Here is a 25,128-nt window from a genome sequence, read left to right on the forward strand (position 1 = left end):
TGAGTGTATTTTTATCCTCTTGGCCGAGAGTGAACGTACACACAGCTAGGACCGTAGCTAATCATTGTTCGTATTATCAGTTAATCTGGAGGGTATTTTCTTAATCAATCAATTCATCCATTAGTCTGGAAAATGTATGGAGAATAGTGAGAAATGCCCAAGGTGATGTTTTCAAATGTCTGACCAACAATCTAAAGACACTCGCTTCACTATCAAATAAAGCAAAGTTCCTTTATTAAAACCAGATAAGGAGATCAAGTATCACCTCAGAGCCACAGAACAGTGTGTGCACATCCACAGTTTCCATCAGCAGACAGAGATTCATTTATTAAAATAATCTATAAACGTTTGCCAGATTTAATAGCATTCATGCACGATGACAAAAGCTCAATTATGATCTAAAATCGTCTGTCACAGAATCTGAAGTTTGACATGTTATTGTGTTTGACAGCGTGTGTGATAAAGTGTGCATATCTCGGATAAAGCTGGTGTTTTTATCGGAGCTTATCAAAGGTACACAACTAAATAAATACTAGAGCTTTACTTCATCTACACATGTACACAAAATCAGAACTCTTTATCAGGTAAAGCGTGCATGCAGCTTTAAAATGTTTATATAAAGGATTGAACAGTGTAGATGGCACGGCACAACCTCAGAACATGTAATGATCAACTACATGATTACTACTGATTTAGTCTCTATGGTTGTGTTGCGTCCCTTTGTTGTCATTGTGGTTCTCTTTGTGGCCGTTTTGAGTCCATTTATAGTCATTTTGTGTATCTTTTTGGTCGTTTTGAGTCCATTTGTACTCATTTTTTGTGTCTTTGTGGTCATTTTGTGTCTATTTAGAGTCATCTTGTGTGTCTTTGTTGAGGTTGCTATGCAACACCGGTCTCTTTGACACTCTTTTTAGTTTTTTTTTTGCAATTCTAATCGTCGTTTTGTGTGTAGTTGTCTCGTTTGTGCCTCTTTATGGTCTTTTGATTGACTTTCCAACAAGAAATGCTCACAGTCACTTCACAAAGAGGCCCTGGCCACTCCTCTGGCACCACCCCTGCATGTTACCACTGTTTATTGACTATGAGACTAACTGTTGATAGAAACAAAACAGAAAATGTCTTATAACACAGCCCACGAATTGCAGAGTACCTATTTTGTACACAGCTGGTATAAAGACAGAGAAAATGAAAGGCACTGCATGTCCTCTGATACTTAAAGGAAGGAATGTAAAAACTGGCATTTGTTCAGGTTCAGAGTGAAGCCAGACACAGATGTGATGGTGCAGCTCTTCATCCACGCAGCATTTTTCACAGGGTTTCAAGCCCTCTTCACTGAGCTGAGAGCAGCTCTCGAGTTCAGCTCGGCCGGGATTGTTTTGAGTCAACAGTGAAGCTCGCTGGGGTCCACGTCCAGGGTAAGAGACGTAAACACCACACAAAGAGCTCCAACTCTCGTCCAACATGACTCATCCTGAGGGTGAACTTTACACTCGGGCCTGTTGCCACAAACGAATCAATGAAACCGTCGTGCCCGAAGCGCTGACGTGCCTCTGCTCAGACTTTGCTTCACTCCTTTTTATCAAACTGAGTCTTTCACGCTAATGAGGGCGGACAAGACTGGAGACTGATGGACTGGATGTTAACATTCACATAAAGGATGTGTTCATCTGCCATGTAAACAGCTCTTGAATAGACTCGTCAGAGGCACCGAGCCAAAGCACAGCAGAGAGCAGGACGTTCACTGCAAATTAGCAATGTGCTAATGAAGCCGTCAGACCTCCATTAAAAACATGAAGACACACTAAAAGAATGGGAGTGCTTAATGAAAAGCCTGGAGACTGTTAGCAGAAGAAATAAAATTAAAAACTGCCCTAAAAATAATTGATTTTTTTTGTTGGTTTAGTTTATGTTTCAGTGGCAGTGAGATATAAGATTAAAATTAAAGTCTAGTGTTTTAAACAGAGAAAATGACAGTTCACCGCCCTGCTGCCTCTTTCAAGACGGTTTGCTCCTCTTCTCTGCCTCCGTGCTGCACCTGTCGGAGGGGGCGGGGTCAGTGATGTCACCTGAGACTGAAGCAGGAGGGGGAGGGGGATGATCCGCCTCCGTCACTGAGTCTCTGTGGGAAAGTTCTTCCTCGGTATGGCTGCAAATGGTCGTCTTCCACCTCGGATGATAAACGCAGCCTCGCTAACATGTCGTCTTAACTGAACAGTGGTCTTACTATGCCGAGCGGCGGCTGCGGTCCGTTCTTCTTCAAATACTCCGGATTCGTGGCGGATTTCGAGTCGCCTGCGGGATAAAAAGTGAAGCTACCGCGGAAGGATAACGAGGAACAAGATGGGAAATATGATACTGATGGCGCTGCTGCTGCTTCACCTGCCGACAGGTGAGCGTTTAAAGGCCTTAAAGTAAACACGCGTTTTGCCTGAAGATTATACACGAGAATCATCTGTTTTTTTCTTTTCTTTTATAGAGGCAGGAAATTTAGGGTGCAGCCACGTGAGCAAACAGTCGAAACCAAGAGCAGTGTGTGCAGGTTAATTATCGACAGGTGTAAACAGGACAAGGCCGACTGCTGTCACGTGACTGCGCACAAGCCTGCGAGTAGTTTTTCTAAACATCGAAACATCCAGAGTGTTCTGGCAGTGGTCTCAGCCTCCTTCTGCAGAGGGTGATGTGAAGTCAGTCTGTGCTGAAGTCTGATTCTTCACGAGATCAGACCTTCAGAGGAAACACCTGCTGAGGATTATTTTCACTCACCTGCTGCTGAGCCGGAATAATCAGTCAATTAATCGAACTGTTAATTAAGCAGTAAAGTTAGGTGAGCAGTTAATCGAGCCTGAAAACAGACACAGTGCACACAGGAAGCTAATAAGTCATTTTGATAATTGGCAATTTAACAAGCACTTTTTCCTGTTTCATATTCTGTAAACTCAACAGGGCTGCAAGAGTCCAGGCTGGTGCCGTTAAAAGTTTGATTTGTCCAAAATAGAAAGAGGTTCACTGTATGCAAGACAAGGGAAAGTCAGGAAACGGATAATCCAGTTCATGGATTATCAAAATAATTAAAGATTAGTTATCTGTCAGTCAACTCAATAGAAAACAATGATAATTAGAATAACGATTGCAGTCTTAATCTGCTCAATACTTAATTGATGAATTGGTTAATATAAAGCATCACAGTTCGAAACCCAAGAAGAATCATCGAACAGGTTAAGGAAAAGCAGCAGGTGCCGACAGGTGTTTGATGAATTTTCTGTAAGTCAAGTAATCAGTTAGTCGATTAATAGTCTCATCAAAACTGTGTACAGTACGTTGGAATACTGATCGTATCTTAACGGTGTCTGTGAACGCTGAACAAGTGTCAAACTATTAAAGAAGCAGGTGTTCTCACACTCTTCTGAGGGTTTGACAGCTGTGGGAACAGTTTTTTGTATGGAAAATGCTGTATTTTTCTATGAAAGCGATAAAAACCTGGAGTTCAGTGTTGAAAGACCTTTACATGTCTGTGCTGTCTGGAGATGATGGTCCATTTATTGCATGGTCCCAGTTTTCAGTTTGACTACTCAAATCTGGAGCTGGAATGATTCGGCGACAAATTAATTATCAGATAAACTGAATGTTAATCTGCAACAGTTTTGATAACTAATCATCTCAATCAGTGGTCAAGCAAATTTTTTTAGACTGCTGGTCAAATCATTAATCAATTGCTTGAAAAAATACCACTGTAATATTCACATTAGTCAACTATCAATAAAGTTATGAATCTAAATGAAATGATTCATGAACACTCATGTGTACAGACCCTCATCATCATAAATCATCTCACATATTACGATTATTAATATTCTGTGTTTTTTCTTACTTACCTGCTACAAGTGAAAGACACACTGCTGAGCAACACGTCTACATCTGATCATGTGATCAGGACATCACGTGACTATTAGGAGAAACGATTACTCGATTAGCTGTTCAAGGGAAAATCAGTCTGTCACACTGTAGATAATTGATTGGTGATTTGAGTACAGCGGTTCCAGCTTCTGTGACAGTAAACTGAATGTCTGGCGTTTTGGCAAATAACAGATGTCAGCTGGAGCTCTGCCAGAAAGTGGCGGCCATTTCCCCTCTTTTCTCACATTTGATGGATTGAACAAGTCATTTCTTCAGAGAGAGACTGACAGATTACTCAAAAATGAAAATAACTGTTAGTTGCAGGCAGAATTTATCGTCATATTTCTCAGAGAAAAGCCGACACTTGTCGGTCAGTTACTGACAATCTCTGACAGCGTTTTGGACACGATATCCAGGAGAAAGTGCTTTGACCTTTTGGCCTGATTCTTTTCTGAAGTAGCAGAGGTTGTCTGTCATCGGCTTGTTTTAACTGCGCATAGCTGTGATTGACAGCTGTTATTACCTGTGATGACAGTGTGCATTGTGTGCTCCCTTAAAGACTTCTGGAGTAAACTGTTAGCCAGTCTGTTCAGATTCTTATCAATCCAGCCGTCACACAAACACAGACAGGTTGTTGTGTCTATACCTATAAGTCGTTTGAATAATGTGTCAGGAGTGCTGCTCTTTTCCCTTTTATCTTCCGTCCCATCTGATCATCCTTCCTGCTCGTGTCAGAGCTGCTGTCCATCCAGGTGATTGTTCCAGAGACGGAGAGGAGAACGACTCTGTTCGCCTCCGTCATCCTGCGCTGCGACTACACGACTTCAGCCAACCCTCAGGATGTCCTGGTCACCTGGAGGTTCAAGTCCTTCTGTAAAGACCCGGTACTGGAGTACTACTCCACAGGTGAGGCTACAGCTGGAAGCAGACCCGGGGTTCAGTGTGCACTCACGTAGCCAAAGCATGGGATGGAAAAACAAAAAAACTGGCCACATAGACAGTGAACTTCAGTTTTTCTGATCACCATTCTTCTGGTCTGCTCTTTTCACTTTATCGTGGTCAGTAATAGTCTGTTTGCTCTGTGGGTGAAAGTTTTGGTCTGGTTCTCCCAGTAATATACCAGTAATTTAGAGCAGCAAATATGTTTTGAGAGAACCTGAACACCACCTGATTTTTTTATCAACATTAGGAAATGTTTTAATGAACATATCCATCGCAAAATGTTCACTGACAGCTTTTTGTGAACTGTTTTTCCCATAATATCTGCTTTTGCATTACAATATCTGCTTGTAGCAACATCAACAGGATTAGTGCTTTTTATGGTTGTGTTCAGGTACTTACAGCTCCACAGATTTAGCTTTGCACTCCTATAACATTGTGTGGTTTGAAGAAAAAAATGATCAATATTTATGCAGCAGAACCAGAGACTTCATCTCTCTTATTCCACGCATCCTTCTACCTTGTCCCTGACGCCTACATTACCCAACAAAACAAAGGGTTTTACACAGCTGTTTTCACACCTGCAGCAGTGCTCAGAAACACCTGTAAACAGGCTTTAAGCTATAAAATCGGTGGATTTCCATCATTCAAAAATGACTTTGATCTTTCCTGGGTTAGTGAGGTATATTGAGCCTAAAGTTAGTTTTCAACGTCACTAAGGTGGCTCTCTTTTCACCTGGCTGGATTGCCATGGTAACCTATGCTGCACACCCAACCTGTTCCAGAGGAGGTTATGTTATGTTCAGAGTTTCAGATTTAAGTCCACTATAAAAAGCGCCACCGTGTCACTAATACCTTTCCGCAAGATATTCTCTATGAGTGACAGGTCATAAGGTGAGGGAAGGTGTTATATATGCTAACTTGCTGAGGCGTAAGTTAATGTCACTGAACAAAGCTGTGTAGTTACAGCAGTGTGAACTCTATGCACCGTGCCTGCATTTGCTGTGAAGCCCGTTTTACACTGCTGTTGCTGCAGCTAAAAGCACTCAGATTAGACAATGGATTAGTCGACTGATACCAATGTTCAATCAGTAAAATTCATTTCACTCTGATTTGCCCAAAAACTGAAGTGATTTTCATTAGGAGTCAGTATCAGACCTCAGTGCAGTTATATAAAATGTTTAATGTTTAAATATGCTGTGTCAAGTTTAAAGTTGAAGATCCGAGAACATGTAGTTGTCATGTTAGAAATGAACAGGAGGCACTCAGAGTGCACCGAGTGCTCCAATACAATGCACACAAATACAAACTCAAATTTACATATTTAGCAGTTTTCTGCCCGCCTTCCTCTCTTGCCTTATTTGTAGCAACAGTGCTGCTTTTTGCTGTAATCATATATTAATTTTCTTCATAGCTCTCCATTATAACAACCTGTTTCTCTTGAAGTATTCGGCACGCAGTCGGTCCATTCTGTGGGGAAAAAGAGTCAAACAATGCACCGATTTATGTGCTCAGCTGTCAAAAACTGGAACCAACAGGTTTACCTCCTGGCCTTCATCGGGTTTCTTAAACACACTGAGTGAATAAAGGGCAGGCTCTTTCAGTGCTGAGTAATGTTTGCATATGATTGTATTTTTCCAAACAGTGAGAGGTCCAGGCCAAATGTTAGCTTTTCATTCCTCACACCAAAATACACCAAAAAACAAAATAACTGCAGTTTGCATAAAGAAAATATGACATTTATTGACATGATAAATTATGTATGATAGTAGAAAAATAACAAAATAAAGACAATTTAATCTCATGTTCAGAGCATATACAATTGTTTGTTTATTGTTGTGGGTTTGCTTTTTCTATGCAGCAAATATACATAATAATAATAATAATAATAATAGTAATACATTTGCTGACTGGAAGTAATTTAAGTCAGTTTACTTATAAATATACTGAGCAAATACTTGTACTGCATTACAATAACTGCTGGTCATGCTGAAGGGCAGTGCACTGGTGTTAAAACAGCAGTATTTTATGATGTCACAATAAGGAAAAAATATGTTCATGATAGCGTCACTAGGCACTCACTGTCTTTGAAGTAACACCAGCACGCACGCACGCATGCACACACACACACACACATGCACGCAGTGTATTTTTATTTCCTGGAGAATGAGTGAGTGCTATTGACACTTTATTAGCTAATGGCTCTCAGATTATCCTTCAGTGGCCTCAGCTTCATTATCCTGCATGCAGCATGTTGGCAAACTGGTTTTTGAAGTTACTCATCAGAAGGATTTAATGCCACAGTTATGTTGATTTGAGTCATTTGTGACAGACTGATCTGAAGACAAAGAATCTTTCATGAACTAAACACATTTCATCTGTTTGTGTAGCCTATCAGGCTGCTCTGCAGCTGGGTCAGGACCCCGCCAATGACTGCCCGGACCGCCAGCGCACAGTCCGCACTGTGATCCAGAAGAGGGGCCTGAACGAGCCCATCCTGGGTGCAGACTACAGAGAACGCAAAATCACCATTCAGAACAGTAAGTCTGATCCCATCACAGTGACAGGCCTGATATTTCAGTGTGAACCGTCAGCACAATCACACTTAATCCACTGGTCTGGATTAAGTGGCACAGAAACGAGGAAAAACTAGTGACTTGTTTCAGATGTAGTTTGTTGTTTGAAGTAACACACTGGCAAACAGAGAGTATATATAGAGCAAAGATGCTGATGTGACGATGTCTGTCGACAGAGGCTGACCTGGTCATCAATGAGGTGATGTGGTGGGATAACGGCATGTATTTCTGCACCATTGACGCTGCCGGTGACACGGCCGGGGACTCGGATCGCGAGGTCAAACTCATCGTGTACCGTAAGTGTCCTCCCACAGAGCCCGTCAAGCCCTCCTGAAGAAAATGTGTTGCTGTGCTGAATGGAAAACGTGAATTATCAGTAATGGTGTGCCTTCGTACCCGCTCCAGACTGGCTGACTGTCCTGCTCATCATCATCGGCGCTCTCCTGCTCATCATGCTGCTTTGCATCTGCTGCTGCCAGTGCTGCCCGCAGAAGTGCTGCTGCTACGTCCGCTGCCCGTGTTGTCCGCAGACCTGCTGCTGCCCCGAAAAAGGTAGAAGAGATGCTTTTTGGTTTGTTTTTGCACCCACAGCTGACACCACAATGTCCTGAAGAAACCATAAGGCACATCAGACATCACAGCACAGTCTTTCTCGATACCTCAACTCAGTGTACCCGCATCCTGTTTGAGCAGCTGTCATCAGTTTTAGACAACAGGCCTTTTTCCTGGCGGACATTTTGACATGTCGATGTAGCAAGTTCACAGGTGAAAATAATTAAATGATAAATGAATGATGGCTGAACTGCATTTACCTGCTTCAGTCCAGTGGCCAGTTTCATGCAGCTGAAACTAGTTAGTTTGCTATGCCGTTGTTGTTGTCATGGAGACGTAAGAATCATTTTATCTACTATGGCACTAAGTCCAAACTAACCAAAATATCATAGCAGAAAATGACATCTTCACTTCCTGTGGCCCATCGGTGAGAAGCGATATTCTTAATGCGCCGTATGTCATCGTTTTGTCTCTCGTGGCCAATCGTCTTTAAGCACTTTGCTGTAGCTTGTCAGAACTATTTCAGCTGGTGCAACCCTTTAAATGTTAGTAGCATGTAAACTCTGTCTGGCTGGTGCAACTCACAGCTGGTGTTCATGCTGACTCACTGTCACACTGTCATGACGTGCTGGGACACTAATAGAACAGACACATTGCTAATGTTAGTAACAGCACCGGTATCACTGAGTCGGGGCACACAAACCTTTGACCCGGCCTTTGCTTTGGTTTCAGCTGTGATGCAGCACAGGATGATGCAGGAGGCTCAGAAGGCCATGGCTCCTTGGATGAATGGTCAACCCATTTATTCTCCCATCAGCTCTAACGCCTCCTCCCAGGGCGTCCCCATACTGTATTCAGGTGAGTGACACAAAGTAAGACTTCCCTTTGATGCTTTGTTGAATGCTTAGTCACTCTCACCCTGACCCAAGGGCGTATGTTTGGTTTGGTGGAGGACACACTGGAGTAGGACAAAAAAACCCTGCAACTGTTTGAACGTTACTTTTGTGTGAATGTTTTGCATCAAGCAAATAACATTTTATGATGACACAGTTTTGTGCTAGAATTGCTACATTAAGCCAATGAAAAACTCATGTCTTTTACTACCTTCTCTTCGATTGTGCTTCAATTCTTGCAACTTTTTAGAGAATATTAACTGCAGACAAATTAAGAAACTTTTTAAATGTATTTTTGGGAGAGGAGCTTTGAGCTAAACAGGAATGGGGGAGAGGGAAGGGATTGCATGTAGCAAAGGGCATCCCAGGCTGCTGCGGACGACTCCCCAGGTGAGCTGCCAAGGTGTCCTGATTAATCAACTTTTGTTTGCCTGAAAACATGCGGGTAAGGTCACAGTCATTGGTTCAGGCATAAGTAGTGTTTGGAGATCTACCTGTTAGGCTGCATATGGCCCTGACAAAAGTTAGAATGGTAGGGCAGATCTGTGTGTAGCCTGAGAGGCAAAACTCAGGGTATATCTGATTTTTGTAAAGCAAACACAACTTCAAATGTTTCTATGTATCTTCTGGATGTGTGAATGTGAAGCTTTTGTTTGATGCATTGTGTCAATGTTGTGTTTACAGGATGTTTCTGCTGCCCCCAAGTGGCCAAAAGTCTTATTTTTAGCAGATTTTTCATGTCTGTGGTGAACTGAAGTGTCACTTTTGTTCCAGGCTCGTACTCAGACTACCCAGTCAAACAAAACTTTGCCATGGCTCCCATGCAGCTGGCTCCCATGGCCCTCCATCAGCAAGCCCCTCCTCCTCCTCCTCACCATGTGAATGGCAGCACGCGTAGCAGCAGTCATGGTGCCGGCCAGGTGTTGGACTACCTGGAGAACCAGGTGAGGGGGCTGGATGTGGGGCCACCTCACACGGCTCAATACCGTGTCCAAAATATGCCCCCATTACAACCTCAACTGCAGCCGCAGCCGACTCCCCCAGTGGTTCCCTACACAGCAGGGCCCCCGAGTATGTTGTCAGCCCTGGACGAGATGGGAGTGCGAGGGGTGGAGAGAAGGGTGATCACCCTGCCTCCTATTATCCAGCGTGCACCCAGCTTTTCCTCACGGAGGGCGCCTGGGGGGGAAGATGGAGCCAGAGGTGGCCCCAGAATATCCAGCCAGTCCAGTGGGAGTACAAACCGCTCTGGAGGAGGTCTCCCCCGCAACAGCCGCGGCTACAGAGACGTCTCTCCTCCCAGGCGGGGCATCCTGCGCGATTACAGCGATGACTCCGACTGGGACAACAGGCGAGGGAGAGCGCCGCACAGGGCTTCGAGGAACGAGAGAGGTGCCTCGGCCGGGAGGAGAGGGGGTGGATCCAGGCCGCGCGCTCGCAGTCGTGACGACCTGATGGAGGAGCTGTACAGCAAAGCGGCTCGGAGGGAGAGGAGCTACTCACCTCCTCAGCGTCGCAAAGGATCCTGGAGCTCGGATGAGGAGGACAGCAGGCGGAGAGCAGGAGGTAAAGGGAAGGACTGGCCGGAGAAGCCGCCCAGCTACTCGGCACTAGATATCCAGCCTGGATACAGTAACGGGCGGAGGAACTACAACCACCTTTCTGTAAGAGCCACACACAAACACTGACGTACACTCTGAACCAATCAGAATTATTCTCTCTGTTTCATCGTCCTTTTCTTTTTTTTTTTCTTGACTTGCTTCATCACCTCTCAGTCACGTTGGCAGCGTTGAGCTTGGGGTGGCGATGTGGGCGGTTGGCGTCCACCTCTTTTGGTCACACTGAAACACAATCCAGTCCAATTAACTATTGGATATATTGCTGTTAAATTTAGCACAAGCACGTTAGCATGTAGCTCAAAGCACCTGTGTGCCTGAGTGCGGCCCCACAGAGCTGCTAAGCATGACTGTAGACACTCTGCCCTCCGTCTGTCATCACTTTTCTTTGTTTGACGTCTTCTTCCACTAGTGTGTACTGAATCATCACCTCCTCCTCTTTAACTTAACATCACCTCTGTCACTTTTCTCTCGTAGGATAGAAGCTCCCGTAGCAGCACCAGCGTAGTCATCTGAAGCATTTCTGACGTTTTTTTTTTTTTTTTTTTTTACCTTTTCCTGAAGACAAACAGCAGGTACCTTAATCTGTTCAATCAGCGTGCAAAGATAGTTGTTGTGACATTTGATAGTGAGTCCTGAAAATGTACCATTTGTGTGCAAGTGTATTATGTTTACTCTGTACGCTCTGTATGCAACTACAACGAAAATATGAATTCTGTGTATGAAGAAAAGCTGAAGCTGTAAATTGCAGGTAATATGCAGTTATACTCAGCCTGGTCTCTTGTTATTGACGTGTGTGATTCTTGTCGTAGCTGTATTCAGTCGTGTAATTTGTGGGTGTGATTTCATTCTGGTGATGGATAAAAGTATCATTCTTTTGGTGTTTATGAAGTAAATGTTGAACAGGTCCAACACAGAGACTGTTGGATGATGTTAGATTTTGGTTATTTAGGTTTATTATTGTGAACAGCAGAGACAGATACAGAGTGTATTTGTTTTGTTTTTTGTAATATTTCTTATTTTTTATCTTAATTCCTTGTACTATTTAAAGTGTCTTTTTTTATCTTTATCCATTGTAACATTAATAGACAGTAGCAGCAATGGAAAGTATGCTAGATGGACATTTGCAGGAAGATTTGGAAGCTCTTACTTTACCTACTGGATGAACAATGTGGAATTGTGATTTTTATTCACCAACATGAATAGAGATGTATCGTGATGAAATGTGTATGTTTTGAATAAACCCTTTTAGATACTGCTAGTGTGAAGCTGGTCATTTATATTCAAGATGTGATGGTCCTAACCAGTCAGAGGTCATCCCTTAAACTACAAACCTGTTCCTAAATCTGGATTACCAACAGGGCATAGTGGGCAACTGCCCCTAACCTCCTGAGAAATATTGATATTTGATATAGAGATGTTGATATTTCTAGTTGATATCATAAATGAAGTTGTGTTTCATCACTAAACATGAGGCATGTTTAATGTGCATCAGTTATGCTCACAGCATATTAAAAATAAAGACACTGAGCTAGTATGTTTAGGAAATATTGGGTCATTTTAATTTGTTTTTTGTTTGAATTGTGTGTATTTTATATAGAGGTGTAAGTAGTATATGATGTGGGTCATTTATGCAGACTGAGTTGCCAGTTTAACGTCTAGCTGAAAGTAATACAACAGTCTAATTCAACAGCCTTGTAATAAATCTTCCTTCACTGGTGTTATTATGTTCAGTTTATGTTGTAATTATTTTAGAGAAGTGTTGATTTAACTTCTGAGATCACTTTGGAGGCTGTAGTTGGTGCTGCACTTTAATAGTATGTTGTATGGCAGTATTGTTGTAGTATCCATGTGACTCTGCACATGATAAGGACAGGGAAGCCAGCAGCAGCTGTTTGACCCAGGGGCTGCAGAACAGGTTAAACTGGGCATCGCTGCACCACAACCGCTCCAGGCAGACCGGGAGGCCTGTCTGACACTGGTTTGTCCAGCAGGGGGAGCCAGAGGTCAGTAACATGATCTGCTGAGCGCCCGCTGATGTCAGCTCAGTGTTGTTTATGCCAAAGCGTGATTCAGAGTTGAAAACAAGCAGAAAAAACTGTGTTTTTCTGGAGATTTGTGTATAAGTCATTCCATGTAAACAGTCGCATTAGCAATGCAGCAATCATAACAGCAACGAGTCTTTCTGTCTTTTGACATTATGAGGTCTATTCAAAGGCAAGTATGTTGCATTCTGAGTGCAGATGCGGAAGATGGAGCCTGTGTTTACTGGCTCGCAGGAGGGCGGAGGAGGAGGAGGCGGCGGCGGGACCTCCTCCGAGCCCGCCGTGCTGCGGTCTGATTGGTGGCTCCGCTACTCGGGCTGGGGAGGCGAAAGTGTCAGTGTCAGAGGATCCTGGATCAGCTGTTAGCTGTTGTCCCTCCACAACATCCACTGATAACAGCCATCCTTACTACGAGCACAGGCTGAGCAGGCGCCGCCTATGAGGATAGAAACCAGAGGCTCCGCAGCGTCACGTCGTTTCCAGGTGAGGCTAACTGACTGCTAGCTACCCGCTAGCTAGCATTAGCAGCTGCGCAGATTTTTCCGTAAAGAAAACAGAAATTATCACAACAGCAGCGGGCAGCTAACAATAGCTAGCTGAGCTGATGCAGCCGCTCACAGCAGCATTTTGACATGAGCACAGTGAACTCATCGGCTGCGGCTTTATTCTCCACCACTGAGTCATTTCTGAACTATAACCGCATCTTTATGTGTGTTATTCATTAAAATGAATGGCTGCTATGACCGCGGTACCTGCGGTTTATCACTGTGACCAAGTGACTCAGCCTGTGTCAAGCTAATGGTTCAGCTTTCACACGTGAAGCGGGTTGTTGACAGGACGGACTCGCTGAACTGGTGTTAATAATACTGTATTATTCACGGTATGTCTGGCGTTTCTGGGTCCTGCGTCCTTTTCTTTAACCAGGAAGGTGACTCGAACCACCAGCAGGACTCCGCAGGGACTGACTGTGTGTTTTGCCCCCCGCTTGTCTGCAGGTAGCATGAACTCCCTCCCAGGAAGAGCCGCTCTGTCTCTGTGCAAGCGCACAGCACCGGGCGGGATGAGGGTCTTCGCCGGGTCCCCGGGTCACCCCGCCGGGGGACTGACGGCCTCTCTCCAGGCTGCGCGGGTCTGCCACTGCGGGCCGAACCGCAGGAGCAGCGTCAGCACCAAGAAGCGGGGCTACGACATCACCAGAAACCCGCACCTCAACAAGGTGAGCTCGCTGATGTGTCCGCTTCTCGGCCTTCTTCACTCTCTCAGTGTGTCTCTTCTTCCTCACATGGACATGACTACAGTACGACCTCAAACGGTCCTCCACAGGTAAAGGTGAGGGCGTGAGCTCACCTGTAATGTACCTGTGAGGACATTATGGTTCATAGGAACACAGCACAGAACAAAAACTTTAACATTTTTTTAGAGATTTTTTCAATAAAAGTCAAAATTGTCAGACTCCAACTTCTTGAATATGAATATTTTCCGTTTTTTACTCCTCTCTGACAGTAAACTGAATACATTTGGGTTGTGGACAAAACAGGACTGATTCTTCACATTCTGTCACATCTACAGACCAAACAACGAATCGATTAATCTAGAAAATAATCAACTGATTAATCAACAATGAAAATAATCATTAGTTGCATCCCTACATTTTTTTTATATTTTATTATATGCATTTTAGGACAGCAACTATAATTATTTTTAATAATTGATTAATCAAATAAAAATTAGTCTGTTGGTGTATAAGATGAAAGCAAATGGTGAAAAAATGCTCGCCACAAGTGCCCACTGTGTCCTCAGATGTCTTGTTTTGTCTGGCCAGCTGTCTTAAAATGCAAATAAATTCAATTTATTATATAAAAAATAAAATATTAGATATTAAAAAGAACATATTTACATTTGAGAAGCTATAACCAGCAAATTGTTGTTATTTTAGCTTAAAAATTTTTGACATCAGATTCATGTTCTGTTGTTTGATCGTTCCTTGTGAGTGAATGATTGGATTGGTTCTCAGATGTGTATTATAACTTACCCAGTTCACAGGTGATGTGTGACATGCCGTCACATCTCTATAGATTGGCATCTCTTTCAGCCTGCCACATTTTCTTTGTATTCTTAAGGTGGCTTTCTTGAGTGGTGCATTATGCCTGAGCGTCACCCTCACCTGAGTCTGTAGTTTTACTGCACAGCACATGTGCAGAGGTAGTGGAGACTGCAACAGGCCTGATGCTGATGTACTGTGGACCTGCTGCAACAAAAGCATAATTAATGCACTTTTAAACAAATAGACCGCTTGTTTTATAGACCGCAAATTGCTCCGAGTGGGGGAACCTGTGCCGTGTTCATATTACTGTGTCTACAAATAACATTATCTCCCACATGCCATGTTGTATGGTGGTGGAAACAGAGAGTAGCATCTAAGTACCTCCATAGTGTAGCGCAGCAGTGCAACATGAATGCCACAGCTCTTATCTAAGTAAGATAGTTGAGTGGTTAAAGCCCCACGTCTGGAGCTATGAATGGTCTCCCTGCAGATTCCTCTAATGTGTCTGTCCTGCTCTGCCTTAGTCTGCTCTCTCTGTGTTTTCATAAAACATATACAAGAAGAATAGGAAACATATATAAGAATAATGTGGAGTTAGTGTGCATTGACTCCCCAGTTGGCTTCTCAAGATAATCCTAATTTATTTCATGTTTTGTATCCTCCAGGACATGTTAATCTCAGAGTGTAACAACAGAATAATGTTAATGCTTTTGCAGTCACAGTGTGGAATTACTCAGATGTTTTCCCCCAAAGATGCAGCAGTTGCACTGACTGAACCAGAACCAATCCAAAACAAACATCCACCAAGTGACTCACCAGTGGCTTCACTGCATTATTTTCCGAACTCAGTGCCAACAGGGAATACTTTATTTCTGCCTCGCCAGCTCCTGGAGGACAGCAGGACAGATACTGACACTTCAGCTGAGTTTATTGCTTTGATTTCAGTTGATAGGAGGTCGGTCACAGTTCCTTCCTCTGCTGGTGCCCAGTCAGCAGTTACATGCTGACACACACGCCAATTCACTGCAAACAGCAAGTTAAGTCCTACTTACATGAAAAAGATCTCAAAAACTCAATGTTAAACAAGTTGCTCATGGTAATTATTATACCACTTTTAGACTTTACTATCCATTTACCCACATTTGGCCTCACCAACCTTTATCTTTCAGCAAACCTGCCAAACTGATTCCAGTGACCTCTGAAGTGCCAATCAGCTCATAACCATATAAATTAATCCTCTTCTCTTTGATGATGAAGATTCTCTCTGATACGGTTTGGATTGGAGTCATCACAAAGATTAATATTACAGCCGTTTATACCTCTCCCACCCACATTTACTTTCACTCTCTCTGTGCCGTCATGCTTTATTGACAGATAGCGTGTAGACTTGTCTAATCACAGTTGCTGGTTTAGAGTGTCACCTTAATGGGTTTACTTTAGTGGCTCTTTACCTGCTCGCTCTCTCTTAAATCTGTTAATCTGTGACTTTCTCTTGTTCACGGTTACACAGATACAATTTTTATCTGTATGTGTAAAATTTTTTCCATCCACATTTCTGTTGTTAGTTCTGTGATTAGTTCTGAAAATTTGCCCTTCACACCGACGTTGTCTCTCTTTGTCTGGTGTTAATCTGGTTTGATATTTAAAACATCAGCATATCAGAGTATCTCCTTTTAATGACCTCTGGCAGGCAGCTGTTTTGTTGTGCAAGATATTGCTTGCAGCTTTTCCGTTTACAACTCAAAGCTGTACAGTACCGTGTTCAGCTGTCGACCATCAAAATACTCTTCAATGGGAAAGCATGCAGTACGTGGAACAACTGCTGACGTAATGCTGAGGGTACTATTAGCAACCAAATATTATACCCGCTATCATGTTTCACACTTGAGTCCAACGTGAATAATTTACCAGGACAAGGGTGTTTCTCGAAGATTCACAGACCCACAGTAGATCGAACTGACCCTAGAAGGCCTGATTATTCCCCGTGTAGGTCAGCGTTTCCTCTGCTGTGCAAGAATCGAGAGGAAACGGAGAGAGCGATAAAGCAGAGATGAGGAAGCAGAAGTGGAGCTGCCAGGGGAGTGAGTTCAGGCACTCACACTATTGGACAGAATAAATAGACAGAGACAGAGCAGCAGCAGCGGTAACCATAACCAGAAGGCAGAGGGGCACAAGGCTGCTCACCAGAATAAAAGCTTGGCCTCATGTTATTCACTGCTCACCGAAACATTTGTACCACTTTTCAGTGCTGTCTTATTTTCTTCTTCTTTACCAGTGTTTCCTTACCAAAAGAGCAACCCATTCATAGAGAAACCTTCAAAAAGACCACTGTATTTGGGTGCGGGTATGAGTCATAACACCCTGTGACTTACACATGAGTCACTGTGCTCTGGGGACTGATTTCTTATTTAGTTTCCAAACTTCACCCAGCGCAAACTCTTCCAGGCATCGTAGTGTATAACCGCTCCTCTTCCACCCTGCAGGGAATGGCATTCACCCTGGAGGAGCGCCTACAACTGGGCATCCACGGCCTGCTGCCCCCCTGTTTCCTCTCCCAGGACGTTCAAGTGCTGCGCGTCATGAAGAGCTATGAAACACGCAGCAATCCTCTGGACAAGTGAGAGAACAAGCTCACACATTTAACAATAAAAACGCTAAGGTCACGATCCGGCTGCAGATGTTCAGTGAGCTCCACCCCAGTGAAAAGCTCTCTATCGGGGCTGTCTCACTTGTTTGGTCAAATCTTCTTAAATGTGTCACATCTGTCGCTGGTGCACCATCAGCTGTTGCTTTTGTCATTCTTCATATGATTAAAAGTTTATCTTCTGTCACATCAGAGGCTTTTAAAGGGGCATTCAGTGGCATTCCTGGTTCAGTTCCTGCTATAGGACCTTAGTTGCATCTCATACTCCTCTTTTTCTCGTCCTAGTTCCATATCTGTATTTACACTGAAAGCAAAATACTAATCCTGAAACACAGCCACGCTGGCGGCTCCGTGAGGCTGTACTCAGTCACAGCGGTGCATTAAACATCAGCATGCTAAGCTGCTCACAGTGACAATGCTAACATGCTGGTGTTTAACAGGTCTAATGTTCGCCATCGTAGTTTAGTTTGTGAGCATGCTGGCATTTCTAAGTACACCTAAAGCTCATGGGAATTTGAAAGGAAGGAAAGAAATGTTGACCTGATGATGGCGCTGGATGAAAAGTTATCACAATTCATCAACTTAGCATGAATGTTTGTACTGAATTTCATGGCAGTTCATCCAATAGTTGTTGAGATATTTCTGTCTGGACCCTAGTGCATGGCTAAACATGATTATAATCCTGCAGAGATATCTTTAGTGTAGTCATGGACTTTAATCAGAGATCTTTCAGCTTTCTGAAGCTGTTCTCTGGATGTCGGGTTTTTGTGGGCTCTCTCTGTCTCAGGTACATCCTGCTGATGACGCTGCAGGACAGGAACGAGAAGCTGTTCTACCGTTTGCTGACCTCCGACGTCGAGGAGTTCATGCCCATCGTGTACACCCCCACTGTCGGCCTGGCCTGTCAACAGTATGGACTGGCCTTCAGGAGACCACGGTGAGACTACTGACATCGACACTGGAGCTGCACAGCCCAGTTTAATGTCGCTTTGGTGTTATTTCAGTCGTACATCTGGTTTAACTTCAGTATTTTCTATGAAGGAACATTTTTCCTGTTTTGAACCGGGAACAACAAATCATGTACAACCCTGAATTGTAAAAAACTTTGAACGCTGTGTGAAACACAGGTTAAATGAACAGATGTGACAACTTCCTAATCCTTTTTGACACATACTTAATTGAAAACAGTACAAAGACAATATATTTAATGTTTTACCTCAGCAGCGTCATTGATTTTTGTAAATATCTGCTTATTCTGAATTTAATGGGATGCTGATGAACACATTTCAAACAAGTTGGGACAGGAGCAACAAAAGAGTTGTGGAACATGCCACAGTTAAACAGGTTGACTGGTAACAGGCTCCGTCGTTCACAAGCAAAGATTAGCTGTCGTCAGTAAACTCTGATCATATAATCAGTGTGATGAACCATCTTTCTCAGACAAGTTTCAGGTCACTGAGGGTTGATTTTCATGACTGACCGCAGTGTAGTGAAAACCAGCGGCATGCAGGGAACTGATCGAAAAGGCTGCATCATCAGATCAATCAAACCTGTAAGCTTTGCTCTCCGAGCTGTGCAGCACCACCCGTCCTGCTGCCTTATAACTGAAACCGACCTGTTTACAGAGGACTCTTCATCACCATCCACGATAGAGGCCACATCGCCACCATGCTCAACTCCTGGCCTGAAGAAGACATAAAGGTACCCCTCCCCAACACACACACACACACACACACACACACAGAGCAGCTTATGCCTGAGAAATAAATGTACCACACAGATTGCTAATGTGCCTTCTCTGTGTAGGCCATCGTGGTGACGGATGGGGAGCGTATCCTGGGCCTGGGGGACCTGGGAAGCTATGGTATGGGCATTCCAGTGGGGAAGCTGGCGCTCTACACAGCCTGCGGTGGTGTTCGGCCGCAGCAGTGTCTCCCTGTGCTGCTGGACGTCGGCACCGACAACCAGGTGTGTGTGTGATGACACAGCTGGAGGAAGGCTGAGCTGGTGCAGCACTTCATATATGCCTCTTATCTGCCATTACTTGATAGATATCACACCAGTTCAGAGACTTGCTGATGAGACTGGGTAATTATTGACAGATCAGATGGGATCAGCTCCAAATTCAAACCAGGAACAGCGATAAGTTGTCTCTTATCGATTGACTGATGCTTTTCGCTCCAGACGCTGCTCGATGACCCCCTGTACATCGGACTGAAGCACAAGAGAATCAGAGGGAAGGAGTACGACGAGCTGATCGACGAGTTCATGCAGGCGGTGACAGACAAGTGAGTGGAAACGCAAATGACCACAGAACGTGCGAGTGATCCTGGTGTCTGACTGGTCGACTCGGTCGTCCCGCAGGTACGGGATGAACACTCTGATACAGTTTGAGGATTTCGCCAACAGCAACGCCTTTCGCATCCTCAACAAATACAGGAATCGATACTGTACCTTCAACGACGACATCCAAGGTACTTAAACACTCGCAGGACTCTGTCACGCTAATATTCAACCACGTCACTCCATCAGGCAGCCTGCACATTCTCAGAAGGAGTAGGTAAAACATCAATCAGCAATCATAAGCTGGAGCAAAAACAGTATTTTATAATCTGTTGGTCTTATTTCCTGTCACTAGCCAGAGTCACAAATCACCTCATCCCTGCCTTTGCCCAGGTTTATTGCACTTTCTGAGCATCTCACAGTGAAGTAAAAAAAAAAACATATTCACTTGCTGACCTGCCCACAGACTCAACAGACGACCAAATTAGCATGTTTGCATGTCTGAACTGTCCTTTTTTCTTCTTCCTGTCTTGTCTTCCTGTATTGTCATGATACACTGATAGTGAACATGTCATTCATTCTGTGTCTGATTTCTCAGATGTGATCAGGTTTCCGGTCTGCAGGTGGAGACCTTCACAAGGGGTCTCACAATACATTTGAGGCTTCCTGAGATGATTAACAGAACAGGGACCCAAAAAGAATTCAGATTTATTTTTTTAGACTACCCTCAAATCTGAATTTCTGAATAATTTTACGTTTCCAGATTAAAAATGTATTCAAATAAAACTAATTGAGCTGCTACAACACGCCCAACCAGTAATGAGTGGCCACAGAAACCACTTATCTAACCGACTGCGCTACTGTTTTAAACCTTTTGATTTCAGCAAATTATCACCGTTGTCACCTGTGCTTTGTTTTGTTTTTCAGGCACGGCCTCTGTAGCTGTCGCCGGGATCTTAGCTGCTCTGAAGATCACCAAGAACAAACTCTCAGATCACACCTTCGTCTTCCAGGGAGCAGGCGAGGTGATTTTATTCTCTCCTCCATCCTTCTTGAGACTGTGCCTGGAGTCCGATGATGCATTTAAAACCAGCTCAGACAGGAGACTGTGAGGCAGACAGAGAATTATTCTGTCTTTCTTTTTTTGGCAGGCTGCTCTGGGTATTGCTCACCTGCTTATAATGGCCATGGGCAAAGAGGGACTGAGTAAAGAAGAAGCTGCCAAGAGAATCTGGATGGTGGACTCGAAAGGTCTCATTGTGAAGGTAACGTGTGTGTCTGTCAGACTGTCAGACATCCCCATTTATTAAACAGCATGTGGATTTATAAAAGCGAGACATTTTTGCACAAATTTAGGGAAGAAGCCATCTCAACCACGAGAAGGAGGAGTTTGCTCACGATCACCCGCACCTGAAGACCCTGGAGGAGGTGGTGCACACCATGAAACCCACTGCAATCATAGGTGAGTCTACCTGGGAGGTCAGGAGACAGGTGTGAGGTTTCCTCCGGACGCTGTAGCACTGAAGATCCTACAATATCCCTCGAGGATGATGCTTTTTAATGGTGTCCATAAAACCGCCTCATAACCCACACTTTGTATTTCATCGATCTGTGATATGGTAGTTCCCAGTCTGTGGAAACACAGACACCTGTTAAAGGTGATTCCTCCTCCCCAGGCTTCGCTCAGTAAATAAACTAATTCACTGTGTTTCTAATGTGATGCTTCAGAGGTTCACAAAGACATTAGATGTGAATGTCAGTGTTCACGGGGCTAAATTCATGCACTAATTTCAGCACCATATTTCAAGTGAACATCTTCTGTGTTGTACGATTAAAGAAGTGATTAGAACATAATTAAAATAGCAATAGATTCATTGCTGCTTGATTAAAAAATACAATTTGGAGATCATTTTCAGTTGGTCTGTGTGGTCTGAATCACTGTTCACTGGTTGGAGCCTGTGAAACTCTGATGGAGTCTCCCTCTGCTTTGTTTCCTGATCATGAAGGAGTGGCTGCTACTGCAGGAGCATTCACTGAGAAGATAATCAAAGACATGGGGTCCTTCAACGAGAGGCCAATCATCTTTGCCCTGAGTAATCCCACCAGCAAGGCGGAGTGCACGGCAGAGCAGTGCTACAAGCTCACAGAGGTGCGTATCAGCGTCACTGTACTGTGCTGCATGCAGGTTAAAGGTGCTGCATTCAGCATGTAGCAGGTTTAAGGTACACTGTGGAGCTTTTTTATTTACATGGATGAATTCAGCAAACACATTGTTTATGTTTTCAACCCTCTCAAATCCATAGATTTCTCACAGTATAGTAAGAAGTGAGATTCTGTCTCAACCTCTCTGTTAGGACCAAGTGAACAGAGCCTGAGTCACCTGCTCTACCTGTGACGGCCTGTTTCTATGGTGATGCTGTATCCACTCAGTTTGTAAATGTCACCATTTCCCTTAGTTTTCCATCGCTCACGGTGCTACGATACTCTGCCGCCAAGTAGGCTGCTCTCTGTTTAGGGTCAAATATAATTCTAGTTTTCTGTGTGATTTTTGATATTTTGTTTTGCTTTGTTTTGTTTGGTGTCTGTCCTAAAGTCCTGGTGTTGTGTGGGCGGATTCAGGATCAGCTGGCAGAGCGGACTCTTATCTTAGTTCAGCTGAAGGGTCTTTTATTAGAGGGAGTGGGGGCTCGCTAGAGAGGTGTTTATACAATATGATGACTCGCTTTCGAATGAATTTTTTTTAGGTTTTTACAATATAATTCAACACATTGCTGCCTTTTACAGCACATTACTGCTGCAGTGTTGTAGTCAGACTGTGAGGTGCTTTGCATACTAGTTATAGACCAGCACACTCTCTGTATCTGAAGGTTTTCATGATCAGCTCCAACTGATCAGACAACGTGTCTTGTCGCAGTGCAGAGTAACATCCGTTGACGTCTCGTTACACTTTGGCGTTACTGCCCTCTGCTGTCACACAACTGTTGCTCCGCTGTCCTCTAGTGGTAAACAAAAGTCCACAGTTTATCTTAAATAGAAAGGATGCAGTCCTCTCTGGTGTCTTTACAGAAGTCAGTCACAGTTTGTGTTGTATTTAAAAAAAAAAAAAAAAAGTTCACTTTTGTCTCCTCATCCCTCGGCCCTCCTCTCCCCCTCTGTTCTCAGGGCCGGGGCATCTTTGCTAGTGGGAGTCCGTTTGATAAGGTGGTGCTGGCTGATGGACGCGCCTTCTACCCCGGCCAGGGAAACAACGCCTACGTCTTCCCTGGAGTTGCTTTGGGCGTTATAGCCTGTGGAGTGCGCCACATATCTGATGATGTCTTCCTCACCACAGCAGAGGTATTAAATGCTGTGTGAAATGACACCTCTGTACTTTATATTATTATAAGGCGGGTCTCTGTGCTGCTACCTTGTCTTATCAGGCTGCACTGCACTGCACTTTCCTTCTCCTTCAGATCAGCGTTATTTGTTCTGTCTTTGTCTCTCAGGCGATAGCTGAAATGGTGACAGAGGAGCACCTGGCAGAGGGAAGACTCTACCCTCCCCTCAGCACCATAAGAGAGGTGTCCTTCAAGATTGCAGTGAAGGTGGGTGATCTTTCCAGGCGCTCGTTCCTCACTGGGAAATATGTAGCCTCATTTATATGTTTCATATGATTCCCTGGATCAGCTAAATCTTGTTAATTGTGTCTCTTAGTGTAGTGTAGTAAACATCTTCAGCGATTGGAAAGTGTTACCCCGACCACGTTAAGACATTTAAGCATCTTCTTTATTGCACATTAAAACGTTCACATCAATGCATTTTAAGTTGATTTGATGTAGATGAGGCTCTGCTTTAAGATATTCAAGATGATATTTAAAAAAACCTATTAATTGTAATATTCACTGATATTCATAAGAAAATAATTATTAATTCATCATCAATGAATTTAATTAAAACTTTGTTAAAGCCCCTGAAAGCTTGGCTGTAATTCAAAGTGACATTAAATATTCATGACTGAATAAGTAACTGTTATTACTTATTTAGTTACTTAAAACGTCACAGACATCTTCAGATGTTATTTATTAAGAGATGAATGCTCATAAACTCAGATAATCTCCATCAGGACTGTGCGGATGTGGTTTGATCTTGATTCTGGTTTAGCTGTTGCTAAATCCTGATTGGTGCACAGTAATGCATCACCTCTTTCTAAAGGCTCCTTGTTCACAGAGGAAAGAAGAAAGCAGAAAGCTCATGTGAAATAAGCAGAAACTGTTTGGGCTTTGAATAGAATCCTATAATCCCATCCCTGACAGTTAGAAGAGATGGAGAAAATAAGTGTTCAAGGCCTTTAAAACTGTGAACTTTAAACTGTAAACACTGGATCGTGTTGATCTGTGCACTGTCTGTTCTTTACTACTTTCCCTTCTGTTTTCTTCTCTGCCAGATTGTCAACTATGCATACAGACACAACATTGCTTCTCTGTACCCCGAGCCCAAAGACAAGGAGGCGTTCGTGCTGTCTCATGTCTACAGTCCTGATTACGACTCCTTCACTCTGGACACATACAGCTGGCCACAGGAGGCCATGAACGTCCAGGACGTGTGATCCTGACCGCCTCTCTCTAAACATCGTATGCTGCCGTGGCGACGTGTAGGATTGCATCTAGTACTCGCTTTTTTTTTTTGTTTTGTTTATTTCCTTCTTTCTTTCATAAATGTTAGTGTCTGCCCCCCTTTCAGATAGACAGTGGTCGTTATGATTTAGATGCCAAACAAATGTTATCTATGACCTTTGGAGTGTTTTTTCAGTGCTGTACTATTAATTTGTATTATCAGCATACGTCTCTGTACCTGATCAAAGGTCTGACTGTGCGAAATGCTTTAGCAGCGCATATCATATCCGATATTTTGAGCACGGCCTCTATAACTTTACAACTTAAACTACACTCCTTTCTTTAAATTTTCCACCTAAGGCACTGTAGCATTAAGCACTCGCAGTCACTCAAAATCTGTTCCTGAGAGCCGAATTGCAGCTGGTGCGTTAACAACGAAGGAGTGGCTCACAGTAACGCACAATGCTTCCTCTTGTCTTGACACAAATGAACAGAGGACCCATTTTGAAGCTTAAAAAAGAGAAAAAAGTCAAGCTTTCAGTGCCTCTTCCTGTGTGACCTCAGGACAGTATTTCTCCATTGTGATTTAAAAAAGCTCGATTTGTTGGGTGGATAGCAGGGCCGTTGTAGAGGCCACATCTGGCTCGTGCCTGTAGCTGCTTCTTCATATTTGACACTCCTGTCACGCCGATTGTTTTAACCTGCACGCAGGAGGGAAAAGAGCCGAGAGTCGGCCTGCACTTCTGTCTCTGCTCCCCTGTGAGAGTAGGTCCTGCTTGATGGGAGGCGCTGCTGTCTTCTCCACTGCGTTCAGACGTGGGATTGGTGGAGATGTGTCACCATCAGGATGATTTTGTATACAGTGTGTGTGTGTGTGTTGTTCTTTAGTTTTGTACAGAGCTCTGCCTGTGGTTGTATTTTTGCCAAAGTTACTGATTAACTGTATCTTTCACTCCTAGAGAACATGATGTTCTGCAAGCTTTAGTATAGAGGGATATGCTTCAAGTTTTCAAAGGGAACATGAAACTTTTTAAATAAAATTGTTGATTA

The 25,128-nt window shown here is 43.6% G+C and overlaps 2 protein-coding genes across 2 annotated transcripts; both read left to right on the forward strand.

Moving 5' to 3' along the window:
- Nucleotides 1-2,127: 2,127 nt before the first annotated feature.
- On the forward strand, nt 2,128-11,722 carry LOC121616176 (immunoglobulin-like domain-containing receptor 1). The gene is made up of 8 exons (XM_041950852.1): nt 2,128-2,389; nt 4,630-4,800; nt 7,224-7,373; nt 7,586-7,705; nt 7,815-7,961; nt 8,694-8,819; nt 9,629-10,518; nt 10,948-11,722. The coding sequence occupies exons 1-8, from the start codon at nt 2,341-2,343 to the stop codon at nt 10,984-10,986; spliced, it is 1,692 nt and encodes a 563-aa protein (XP_041806786.1). The 5' UTR covers nt 2,128-2,340; the 3' UTR covers nt 10,987-11,722.
- Nucleotides 11,723-12,842: 1,120 nt separating this feature from the next.
- Nucleotides 12,843-25,128, forward strand: me3 (malic enzyme 3, NADP(+)-dependent, mitochondrial). The gene is made up of 15 exons (XM_041950373.1): nt 12,843-12,998; nt 13,511-13,731; nt 17,043-17,176; nt 17,991-18,140; nt 18,829-18,904; nt 19,010-19,171; nt 19,388-19,491; nt 19,568-19,677; nt 20,414-20,511; nt 20,638-20,751; nt 20,843-20,948; nt 21,493-21,635; nt 22,649-22,822; nt 22,972-23,070; nt 23,910-25,128. Exons 2-15 carry the CDS (start codon nt 13,516-13,518, stop codon nt 24,069-24,071), a joined length of 1,848 nt encoding a protein of 615 aa, XP_041806307.1. The 5' UTR covers nt 12,843-12,998; nt 13,511-13,515; the 3' UTR covers nt 24,072-25,128.

Source organism: Chelmon rostratus, chromosome 13 (assembly GCF_017976325.1).
Source record: "Chelmon rostratus isolate fCheRos1 chromosome 13, fCheRos1.pri, whole genome shotgun sequence".
NCBI classification, from domain to species: domain Eukaryota; kingdom Metazoa; phylum Chordata; class Actinopteri; order Chaetodontiformes; family Chaetodontidae; genus Chelmon; species Chelmon rostratus.

What these genes read in the sequence shown, in the direction of transcription:
- LOC121616176 (XM_041950852.1), top strand. Translation starts at nt 2,341, where the DNA reads ATGGGAAATATGATACTGATGGCGCTGCTGCTGCTTCACCTGCCGACA. An exon ending in ACTGGAGTACTACTCCACAG is followed by an intron (nt 4,801 to 7,223) that starts GTGAGGCTACAG and finishes CTGTTTGTGTAG; the next exon opens with CCTATCAGGCTGCTCTGCAG. An exon ending in CAAAATCACCATTCAGAACA is followed by an intron (nt 7,374 to 7,585) that starts GTAAGTCTGATC and finishes GTCTGTCGACAG; the next exon opens with AGGCTGACCTGGTCATCAAT.
- me3 (XM_041950373.1), top strand. Translation starts at nt 13,516, where the DNA reads ATGAACTCCCTCCCAGGAAGAGCCGCTCTGTCTCTGTGCAAGCGCACA. An exon ending in ATGCAGGCGGTGACAGACAA is followed by an intron (nt 19,492 to 19,567) that starts GTGAGTGGAAAC and finishes GTCGTCCCGCAG; the next exon opens with GTACGGGATGAACACTCTGA. An exon ending in CTTCAACGACGACATCCAAG is followed by an intron (nt 19,678 to 20,413) that starts GTACTTAAACAC and finishes TTTGTTTTTCAG; the next exon opens with GCACGGCCTCTGTAGCTGTC.